Below are 12,165 nucleotides of genomic sequence, written 5' to 3'. Positions count from 1 at the left end.
CATTGGCAGGTGCATTCTTATCCACTGCACCACCAGGGAAGTCCCCACAGTAAGTTTTTTAGACTGCTAATCATCTTTGATCCTCTCCTTGGGTTGTAGCACAGGAGTGGTCAAGGAAATGTGCCCTTGGGTTCCCATAGTTACTTTATTAGTCAGGACATGCTAGTCAGTGTAATAAGCACCTCTGCACTTATTGGTTTGTACCATGATGACTGTACCCTGTGCTCCTGGAATGTCCAGCATGGCTGTCCCTGTGAGGCAGCTTTCCTCCAAGTAGGGACTCAGGAACTCAGACTCCTTCCATCTTGTGGTTCTGCTTTCATCTGGCTTTTTGGAATCTTCTCCATTCAGCTGATGGATGGGGAAAGAGAGTAGAGGACTGCATAAGAGGTTTTATGGGAAGGCCTTGAAGTGGTATGTGTCCATTCCGTTGACCAGAACTCAGTCACGTGATCAATTTAACTGCAAGTGAAGCTGGGAAATAGAGTCTAGCTTTGTGCCCAAGACCGAAATATCAAAGAAATTATCTAATTTTCTGGTTTGCTCCTCTCCCTCACCCCCAAGAAACAGTGAACATTTGATGGTGGACACTCCTGTAATTGTTTTTATAACATCATGGCCTAGTATGGTACTTCTCACAGAGAAGATTCTTCCTAAAAATTTCTAGAAGTTAACCAGATGGCCCCATGACCACTATCTGGGAGGTGACATAGAAGCAGGACTCCAAAGGATAAGGAGGAGTTTTCCAGGTAGGGGAGAATGGAAAAGGAGGATGTTGAGCATGTTGGTTTATGGGACTAATATTAACCTGGATGTTGCCTTTGAGGGGTTTCTGGACCTTCCTAGCAGTCCAGTGGTTATGACTCTGCTCTTCCACTGCAGAAGGCATGGGCATGATCCTGGGTCAGGGAACTAAGGTTCCATGTGCTGTGCAGCACGGCCAAAAAGAGAGAGAGAAAGAGGCAACAGTTTCTGATTCAGTAGATCTTGGGGGAGGCCAAGGAATTCTCAGGTGACTCTGATGCTGCATACCTCTGGGAAGCCTCTAGGGTTTAGGAAGAGAACCTCTGAGAGGTACCTGTTTGGCATACCTCGGGTGGTTTGGCTCAGAGAAGCAAATGCAAGCTGTGGAATCTGAAGATCCAAATGTTAGTCCTAGATTTGACACATGCTTAGAAGTCCTTTGACCTTGGATCTTTATTTGTCTGAAAACTGGAATAATAATAATAACCACCCCATAGCATTGTCATGAGGCTCAGAGAAGATCTTTATGATCTCTTAAATGCAATACAGTACAAATGTAAGCTGTCACTAATTGACAACAAGGTCAGAAAAATCTTTGAAAAAAATCTTCCTCATCAGAGGCTTTGGGAAATGATTTCACGTTGCTCTCTTTGTGGTAGCTTCTCTCTCTCTCTCTCTCTCTCTCTCTCTCTCTCTCTCTCTCTCTCTCGGCTCTGTTTTCCTCTACTTTATTGATTGCCATTTGGGGGAAATTACCATACTGCTGAAAATGCTTTTTGAAAAGAGAAAGATATTATGTGTTATTTTGAAGGACTATTGCCGAATCTTCTTTTTGTTTGGTTTTTGAGCGTTAAGCGGCAGTCATTCAGTCATTCCGGTCAGGTCTGTTGCTGGCGTGGTAATCTTAGCACTCCGGAGCTGTGCTCCCCAGTGTTCTGTCAGTTTATTTATAATGCTGGAGCAGCTCGTCAGTGCCATTGTCTCCCAGTGTGAGCTTCCCTGCTTCTGGCTTCTAGCTGTCAGAGGTCTTGTGCTGTGGTCTTCTAATGCCTTGCCTACGGAGGCATCACACACTGCTCTTTCTTCATACCCACAGATTTTTGGAAAGTGCCTTTGTTGGAGGGTTTTGACTGGCCAGGAAGTCTTTGTGGGACAGGAGGGATTAATCTGTCCGTGTGTGGCATGGGGAAAAGCAGAGGCTTTCGAGTCAGACATATCTTAGGCTTGTCTAGCCTTCTTTGCGTTCCTTGTGGCATCTGGGAGGATACTTGGCCAACAGTTCTCCAACTTGGTTACGCACCGGACTTAGCTGGGGCAATTTAAAAATAATATTTGTCCTGGGTCTCACCCTGGAGACGCTGAATGAATTGGTCTGGAGTGTTCTGGGCATCTGGTGATTGTAATTTGGAGACCGACTGAGAATGTGATCCTGAGACGTTACTTCATGGTACTAGGCCTCAAGTCTCCTGTCATGTAAAATGCATACGAGGACATCTCTCTTGTACCGGTACTGTGGGAGTTAGAGGTAATATGAGATGCCTTAAGCAGTATGATTTCAAGGGAGCAGGAAAGGCGGAAAAATCTAAGACCCCAACATAGTTGCATCATGCTGTGTCTTTTACTGCCACCATCAGGCCCCATCCTAACAGCTTCCCCAGTTAATCTGGTGCATCACAACTGCCTTGAGGGAATAGCTTTTGAATTCATGTAAGCATATCTGCTGGCAACGGATCTCCTTTGAATCTGTACGTAGGGATCCAGCGCAGCTCTCACACCCCGGAAGCAGTATTTTAAGATTGAAGAGCCTACAGACCTTGCATTAGGGTTGGTCTCTGCCCCTTTAACATTCTAGATATTGGACCCTAGTTGCTGCCTGCATCTTCCCACTGTAGCTGGCCTTTTTGCCCAGCTCTGTGAGTGATGAACTTGCTTACCATCCCCGCCCACACATAAGCTATCCCTCCATTATTTAGCTTTGGAGAGGCGAAATTCTTGCTCCAGAGTTTATATTCCCGCTCCACACCCTGAAGCCTTCACAGCCCAGGGCCTGTCCCTTTCCTGAGGCCTCCTCTCATCCCTCAGTTTGAGGCAGGCACTCTTCCAGCCAACTCTCTGGCATGCAGTTGTGAGTGCTAGGGTCTGCCACATCATTGCTATGTGCTTGCCTGTTTCCCCTGCTCAGCTGAAAGCTCCAGGAGATCAGGGACTATAGCTTCCTCACCTTTCTGTCTGCCAGCACCTAGAACGATTTGTATATATCAGGTATTCAGGAGGTGCTGAATGAGCGAATGAAGGAAGGATCCCTTATGTACTTACCATGTATCCCATTCAATGGAAAAACCCATTTCTGTGAACAAGCTGAAATCTGAAGTCCCATATCCCCCAGCTAGACTTTTAAGTTCTCTGAATGTAGGCGTGAGTTCCTATTTCTTTGCATTCCTCGTGGCATCTGGGAGGATACTTGGCCAACAGTAAGTGCTCAGTGAGCACTTGTCTTGTTCAGGATTAGGGATGTGAACTCAAAAGACCCAAAGAAATGACCTGAATAATAAGCATGACTACATGCTTATTATAGTGCCTCAGAAGAGCAAGGACAAGGCCTAGACTTTCCTGATGAGAGTGGTGGTCTCTGAGGGGAAGTGTGCATACCTCAACAAGATCTACAGGGTCTGAGAAGAAATGTTTTTTAAATTTTTTGAAAAAAGTTTATTTATTTGGTTCTGCTAGGTCTTCATGGCTGCACGGGCTTTTCTCTAGTTGCAGCAAGTGAGGGCTACTCTTTAGTTGTGGTGCACAGGCTTTTCTTTGTGGTGGCTTCTCTTGTTGTGGAGCACAGGCTCTAGGGCCCACGGGCTTCAGTCGTTGTGGCTCCCGGGCTCTAGAGCATAGGCTCAGTACTTGTGGCGCACAGGCGTGGTTGCCCCACGGCATGTGGGATCTTCCCAGATCAGGGATCAAACCTGTGTCTCATGTATTGGCAGGCAGATTCTTTACCACTGAGCCACCAGGGAACCCCAAGGAGAAAATTTTAGAACTTCTATGTATCATTCTTTCTATTGAAAAAATAGCTAGGATCTATTAGTTTTGCTGTATAGATAGCCATGAACCCTTCATTTGATCTATACGCCATATATGAGAGTGGGTAGTGTTACCTTCACTGATTAGTTTTTATTCCATATATTGAAAATAATCTCAAGTCATTTACATATACCTATATATTTATGAATTTTACTATTGGTTCAATCCTTACAAAATGAGCAAATGATTTAAAAAATTCTTGTAGAGAAACAGGAATTGAAACTATTATTAATAGTATAAGCACAAAGTGAAGGGGAAGAAAATGTCAGAAGTGGCCCTTCTCCCACTCTAGTTATGCCATCTTGGTTGGCCAGATGACAAAATAAAAACAGTGGTGTTCTAACCAGATCTGGGAAGGATATGGTCGAAATATTTTGAAATAGTCAAGATGACTATATGGGATGCTGATTTACATTGACTGTTGTTATATTAACCTAATCCTATATGGATAATGTGTATTGAAGAATTAACTAAAAGTGTTTGAAGGATTAATTAAGGACTTTGGAAAATATCTTTATTTCATTTTATCTTTCAAATTTTCTATTTCTATATTTGTTAAAGACATTCCTGATATGTTAGTCCATTAGTATATCTCTATATAAATTAAAATAGCTATACATATGTTGGGTGTACACACTGAAATAGATTCAGTTGCTAAGAGTGAATGTCCACGGGGTTAGGATGCCATGCAAGTGAGAGTGTGGGTTATTCTTGATTGGCCAGTTACCATCATCATGTCACACTGCTCTCACATGGCTGGCTGACCCCAAGAGCCATCTTCAAGAATGTGTGTTATTAGTCACCATGGTAATGGCACAGCTGGGAGGGGATGGGTCATTAAAAATTCATCATCACTATTGAGTTGGAAATTAACTCAGATCACACATACTTTTGAGGTCAAGGTGCCTTTTGCTAATAGAAAAAGGCAGCAATTGATTTTTAAAAATATGTGTTGTGGATATTATGAGTGTATGGGGTTGTTTATCTGTTTGGAAGTGAACAACAATAAGAAAACCTGAAATTTACTCTGTCAAACATTTTGTTAGTTATTTTAACTTCACAATAACCCTGTAAGGTAGAAGTCATCCTCATTATATGACAAAGAAAGTTGAAATCAATGAACTTAAGTGACTTGCCCAAACTCCCACATCTAGTAGGTATCGAACTAGGGTACATATCTAGATAATTGGCATTAGCCAGTATATTGCATTTTGTTTCCAAAACATAAGAATCCATCTGCATTTTGTCACCTAGTAATTGGAAGGTATTGACAATTTCTAGGCATGAAAGCATGGATAACAGTGGACTCCATGTTGTGAGTGGGAAAGCAGAATGTTCATGCTGAGACCTAGGGCTGGAATTTTCATATCATCTGTCTGCATTAGGTGGTGAAAAGCAAGCCATTTTTGGTTGAGCTTATTGACATAGTATCATCTTATGTCATTTCTCAAGTGAAAGTTCTGCAGTTTTGTATGAGCAAAAGGTCCCTCTGTGGAGCTTTGCCAACAGATTTTCCCAAGGGTTCTGCAGAGCATCAGATATCAAGCTTAGTACAATAAATGTGTTCTCTTTCTGTTCACAGGACCATTGCCAACTATTTGGTGTGGAGGATGGTTTATTCCCGAATTCCAAACTTAAGCAGGCGCTTTCAGTATAGGTGGCTGGAGTTCTCACGGGTAAGTTTTAAGAAGATCGCAGTGTTACATCACTGGATAACTTTACATGCCAGAACAGTCTGTATATTAACTAATCCAATAAAAATCATCTTTAGGGATTGAGCAGAGGGAGTTTTACAGCTCAAGTTCTACTTTTTTTTGCTTTATTTCTTTTTAGAGGTAAAAGAGGTAAACCTTACTTACAGTAAAGTATACTCAAGCTCTTCTTTGATGAGAGTATATAAAGATATTTAGGGCAATGCTTGAGACCATGACGTTTTCACCTTCCCCTTCTTACCAATTTATTCCCCTTTCCCCAGTGTTTTTAAGTGGGTCACTATAATTATAATTTTAATATTTCTTAGTGATATATTTGTAACTATTTTTCATTTTCAGTATTTTGAATATTCAAAATATGCATGCTATATGTATTAGATGGTAAAGTTTCATCTTTAATTTAGGGGTAGTGTTTTGTCTGTAACTCTAGTTTGATCTTCAATCTTTATTTGCCTTTTTTTTCTTTTTTATTAGTGTTGATCTTCTTAATTCAATCTAATTTATTCTAATTCTACTAAGCCAAAGAGGCCTAAATTTAGTCTCCTCTGAGATGTGGCTCAACTGCCTAAAACACTTTTGTTTTCCCCCTCCTCATCCAGCCCTGTGATCTCTGCTCCTCTCCCACACTTGTTCTCCTCTTTAACTCATATAAGTGTCACTCTTAGTTTCAGAGGCTTTTGTCTGAGTGATTCTCTTACCAATACAGACTTAAGGATTTTGTAGCTCTTTTTTTTTTTTTTTTTTAACATTTTAAGAATTTTGGGACCTTAACAAATATTTTAAGTTAATTTTCTCTTAATTTATAGTTAAGTAATGGAAAATTTTGTAAGCTCTAATTTCATTTAATAGACATTTTAATTATTAGGGAAAATGGTAGCTAGAGAAGTTCTTAGTGGGTCATTGCTCTTGAGTAGTAGCACAATTGGAGAAGGCAATGGCACCCCACTCCAGTACTCTTGCCTGGAGAATCCCATGGACAGAGGAGTCTGGTAGGCTACAGTCCATGGGGTCGCTAACAGTTGGACGCGACTGAGCGACTTCACTTTCACTTTTCCCTTTCATGCACTGGAGAAGGAAATGGCAACCCACTCCAGTGTTCTTGCCTGGAGAATCCCAGGGACGGCGGAGCCTGGTGGGCTGCCGTCTATGGGGTCGCACAGAGTCGGACACGACTGAAGCGACTTAGCAGCAGCAGCAGCACAATTATTTTGGATACATTTTGGCCCTTGAAGTCACTAGGGTACTGAACTTGATAGAAAACATCGTAAAACAACTATATATATTGAAGTCATATCAAAGGGTTAAGCTATAAAACTAGTATATCATGTATATGTATCTGTGTGTATTTTTAACTTCCATGGAGCACATAAAAGATGGTACCCAGCTGCTTTCCACCCCCACTGTGAAGAAAATAAGAGAGAGAGGTGTAAGAAGTAGTGTGTGAAAATTTGAGGTTAGGTATGAAGGGATGTTTCTTAAGCATAAAGTGCTAAATATAATACTGAATTGCCAAAGAAAGTTGTAGGATCTCCTTCTCTAGAAGTTTTAAAAATAGATTCATTCCTTACCTCGGAGAGTGGTTATGTTATCAGAAAGTAGAGGAAGAATAGATAAACTTCAGGGTTAATCACATTTGCTCTGTACCTACAACCGGGGTCTAATATCATTTACCGGATGCCTCCAGCCACCACTCTCAGAGCCTCCCCTTGCTGTCTACCTTTACTTTGCATTTTGAGCGCTCCAAACTCCCAACCCACTGGGGCAACTTAAATGATGTTTATTTCTTTGTTTTCAACCCCGAAGAGTAAGCCTTTGAGCCTTCCAAGTCCTGCTTTGGACCTTCCTTACTTGTTTGTAAATGTTTTCTTATAATGGTTTAATTGGGACAGATGAGAAAAACACATCTATTTTTTACTTGGTTACCAGTGTGTTCTGTTATGACACAACGTAAATATGCCTCCTGGGTTGTTCATGGTGGGCATATTTTCCTGGTCTGTCATGTGAGTGTACTTTCCAGAGCAAGGAAACCTTTGCTGGGAGTGGGGGGACTTTGATCACCCATTGATTTTAGACCTTTCTTGGTAGAAGTTTAGTTCTCAGAAGGTATTAACTACCATCTGGACACTTGGACAGTATCCCTTCACGTCCCTGCCAACTGCAGAAAAACTATGCTATTGTCCACATCCTTTGTTCAGTGGGAAAATTGGAAGGAAAGGAGGGATACATTATTATCCTCTCTTAAAATATTTTCTCTTAGTTTTATATATAATGAGACAGAATATTTTTCTTCATTTGATTTTACCTTCGGTTTACTATATGACACACGTATATGGGTTGCGGCATGCAGTGTTTTGTAGACTGTATCCTTCAGGTTGTTTGAACATTTTTTCAGCCATTGGTTTTATCCAGGTGAAGCTCAATCTGGTTTGATTATCTCCCACAGGTAATCCAGGGGACCACAACTTTGTTGCCTCAGTGGGACAAATGTGTGAACTTTATTGAAAGTACCCTCCCTTATGTCGTTGGAAAAATGTTTGTGGATGTACACTTCCAGGAAGATAAGAAGCAGATGGTAAGTGCTGCCTGCTCCCCCCACCCCAGCTGATGAAAACAATGGCAGTTAACTAGATCTGAGATAGATAATATGGTCAGCAGGCCAATATCAGCCTTCTACCTCTTAAAGTGATGAGCCTAGATAACAGTTTTGCTTCAAAGAGAAATTCTTGCAGTACCATATTAATTCAAAACTCAAATGTAGAATGTTATCATGAAAATTTAGAAATGAGAAAACAGCATGAAATCATGCCATATAGAGTCAGAATTTCTCCTGTAGAAATTAAATGTGTTCAGTCAATGCTTAGGAAAAAAGAGGGCCTGGATAATTTTGGGATTAGATATTTGAACCATTGTAATTACAAAAGATAGAGATATTCTGGTCAGATTTCTTTGTTTTAAAGATTAGGAAGCTGGAGACCCAGTGATGAAATGATTTGTAATATATTTAACAACTTTCCTTTCCTTTTTTTTTGCCAGTTATACTTACTTATTTTCTTCAAAATAAACAACTTAAAAAAATGGAAGTATAGTTGATTTACAGTGTTGTGTTAGTTTCTGGTATACAGAAAAATGACTTAGTTATGTTTGTAATAGTTATATATATACTATAATGTAACAATTAACATGTTGAGCATCTTTTCATTTGCCTATTGGCCACTTGTGGAGAAATGTATATTTAGGTCTTCTGCCCATTTTTTGATTGGGTTGAAAAGAAATAATTTTAAAAAATTTTATTTGTTTTTAATTGAAGGATAATTGCTTTACAGTATTGCATTGGTTTCTACCAAACATCAACATGAATCAGCCTTAGGTTTACCCATGTCCCCTCCCACTTGAACATCCCTCCCCCATCCCTCTCCAACCCACCCCTCTAAACAAACAATTTTTATTGAAGTAATAGTTGCTTTACAAAGTTGTGTTAGTTTCAGATATACAGCAAAGTGATTGTTATACATACATATATATCTATTCTTTTTCAGATTCTTTTCCATCATATGTTATTATAAGATACTGAGTATAATTCCCTGTGCTATACAGTAAGACCTTGTTGTTTATCTATTATATATATATAGTAGTATGTATTTGTTAATCCCAGACTTCTAATTTATCCCTCCCCTCTTTCCCCTTTGGCAAATATGTTTATTTTCTGTGTCTGTGAATCTATTTCTGTTTTGTAAGTAAGTTCATTTGTATCATTTTTTTTGAGATTCCACATTTAAGTGATATTGTGTGGTATTTATTTTTCTCTGTCTGATTTACTTCACTTAGTATGATAATCTCTAGGTCCATCCATGTTGCTGCAAATGGCATTATTTCATTCTTTTTTATGCTTGAGTAATATTCCATTGTGGAGAAGGCAGTGGCAACCCACTCCAGTACTCTTGCCTGGAAAATCCCATGGACGGAGGAGCCTGGTGGGCTACAGTCCGTGGGGTCTCGAAGAGTCGGACACGACTGAGCGACTTCACTTTCACTTTTCACTTTCATGCATTGGAGAAGAAAATGGCAACCCACTCCAGTGTTCTTGCCTGGAGAATCCCAGGGACAGGGGAGCCTGGTGAGCTGCCGTCTATGGGGTCGCACAGAGTCGGACACGACTGAAGCGACTTAGCAGCAGCAGCAGCAGCAATATTCCATTGTGTGTGTATATATATGTAATATGTATATATATCGCATCCTCTTTATCCATTCATCTGCTGATGGACACTAAGGTTGCTTCCATGTCTTGGCTATTGTAAATAGTGCTACTGTGAACAATGGGGTGCATGCGTTTTTTTGAATTAGAGTTTTCTTTGGAAAAACGCCCAGGAGTAGGATTGCTGGATCATATGATAGTTCTATTTTAGTTTTTTAAGAAACCTCCCTAATGTTTTCCATAGTGGCTGGACTATTTTTTTTTTTTCATTCCAACCAACAGTGTAAGAGGGTTCTCTTTTTTTCACACTGTCTCATGTTTAGCAACTATTAAGTGGCTTAGAAATAGAAATACAATGCAGGGACTTCCCCGCCGCGTTCACACCCCACCCCTGCCCTTTTTCCTTTCGCTGTCCTCTAAAAACTAAAGAGATGTGACGTTTGTTTCACAGAAAACACTGTCAGGTTTTTTTCATAAGCTTAAAAAGAAATCTTTTTATTTTGTAGATTTCTAAACATATATGGAAAGAACATTGTAATCAACTTCCATGTACCCATGATCTGTGGCTGTTTGTTGTAGTGGCGTTAATGACTCAGTCAGATGAATCCACTAATAAAAGCTGAGGTTTAATTTCGCTCACTTACTGAACAAATATTTGTTGAATATCTGTTATATACCAGGCATTTTTATAGGCACTTTTTGAGGCAGCAGAGAACAAAGATCCCCGACCTCACTGAGATGACAAAAAAAAAAAATCAACACAGTGTATACATTATGATAAAGACTCAGAAAAAGAGAAGAATGAGATCAGGTTAAAGACATATCAGGAGTGCTGGAAGGTGTGAGTGTGTGGGGAGGGTTGTAGGATTAAATGAGATGGTCAAAGAAAGCCTCACTGTGAAGATGACATTTGGTAAAGATTTGAAGGAGGTGAGAGAATCAGATACGGCAGTTATCTGGAGGAAGAGTATTCTAAGCAGATGGAGCAGCTAGTGCAAAATCCCTGAGGCAGGGATGTGCCTGGAGTGCTCAAGGAAGAGCAGGGAGGTCCCCGTGGCTGGAGCAGGGTGAGTGAGGGTGAGAGAAGCTGACGCTGAGGTCAGAGCAATAGCAGGGCTGACGTGGCATTTTAGAAGACTTGTAGGACATTGTAAGAGTGTTGGCTTTGATGCTGAGTGGAGTGGGGAGCTATTGCAGGCTTTTTAGCAGAGGCCTGCTGTGACTTGACTTATGTTGAGAGGCTCACCCTGGCTGCTGTGCTGTGAAGAGATTGTAGCAGGTCAAGAATAGAAGCAGGGAGGCCAATTAGGAGACTGTCAGAGGGACCAGGCCAGAGGTGATGGTGGCTTGGACTAGGTGGTAGCAGTGGAAGTTGTGAGAAGGGATGGTATTCTGAATACATTCTGAAGGATAGAACCAACACAATTTGCTGACAGATTTATTTATTGAGGGATCTGAGAGCCAGAGCTCTGAGTCTGATTAAGTGGAAATACAGACTTGCTGTTAACTGAGAAGAGGAGTGCTGTGGGGGAGGATCAAGTTGAGAAGGGAAGATCAGGGGTTCAGTTTGGGCCCTGTTGAATTTGAGGTGTTATCAGACTTCCCAGTGGACATGTCAAAAGAGGCAGTAGAGGAAGTACAATGGAGTTTAGGACAGAGGTTGAGGTGGAAGGTTGGAGGAGAGGGAAGGTATGAAATCGTTGTCCAGGGGAGTGGAGCATTGAGTAAACTGAGGAAATGTAGTATGGGTGCCTGGAGGCAGTAATGGTTTGGGTGAGGTTGGAGGTCATGAATTTTATTTTTATTTTTCGCCATGCCACACGGCTTGTGGGATCTTTTTTCCCTAACCAGGGATCGAACCGGGGTCCTTGGCAGTGAAAATGCAGAGTATTAACCACTGGACCACCAGAGAATTCCCTGGAGGTCATGAATTTTAAAAAGTCGGCTCATTTTGGCTGTATGTTTTCCATCGTTTCAGCTGCATTGGAGGAGAAGGTCCATTTTGAATTAGAAATTGAAATTTAGCTAGTTTTTTTTGGTGTGCATTCTCTTTATGAAGAATTATATTTTACAAATGGCGTGAAGCAGAGTGTCTAGGAATGATTAACTAGGCAAGGGAGGAAAAATAACGTTTTCTCTACTCTTCTGGGTTCTTGGCTGAGACTCTCCTGTAATACAAGATTAATAGGAGAAAAACTAACAAGTTTAACAACATGTGTATCTCCTATACTCAGGACAACTGAGTAACTTCCAGAAATAGCTGAAGCTACCACCTTAAATGCCAAGTCGAGCTAAAGATGAAATAAGATGTTGAGCAAAGGGAGAAGCCAGTTATAGGTTACCAGACAAAATGCAGTAATTAAGGATGGTTGTTACACAGATTTAAGTCCTTACCTTCTCCATTGGTAAGAGTTTCTAGAGATTTAGTCACCCTCCTCT

The 12,165-nt window shown here is 40.8% G+C and overlaps 1 protein-coding gene across 5 annotated transcripts in view; it reads left to right on the top strand.

Moving 5' to 3' along the window:
* PHEX (phosphate regulating endopeptidase X-linked) overlaps window positions 1-12,165 on the top strand; it is a 228,124-nt gene that overhangs the window by 86,845 nt on the left and 129,114 nt on the right. For all 5 annotated transcript variants that reach the window (XM_081565946.1, XM_081565944.1, XM_081565947.1 and 2 more), the window contains 2 exons: window positions 5,405-5,498; window positions 7,978-8,106. In XM_081565946.1, the coding sequence (XP_081422072.1) occupies window positions 5,405-5,498; window positions 7,978-8,106 (223 nt within the window). The remainder of the gene's footprint in view (window positions 1-5,404; window positions 5,499-7,977; window positions 8,107-12,165) is intronic.

The sequence above is a fragment of the Giraffa tippelskirchi genome, chromosome X, assembly GCF_054371585.1.
Source record: "Giraffa tippelskirchi isolate mGirTip1 chromosome X, T2T-mGirTip1v1.2.pri, whole genome shotgun sequence".
Classification (NCBI taxonomy): Eukaryota; Metazoa; Chordata; class Mammalia; order Artiodactyla; family Giraffidae; genus Giraffa; species Giraffa tippelskirchi.
This window is presented reverse-complemented; position numbering and strand designations above follow the sequence as displayed.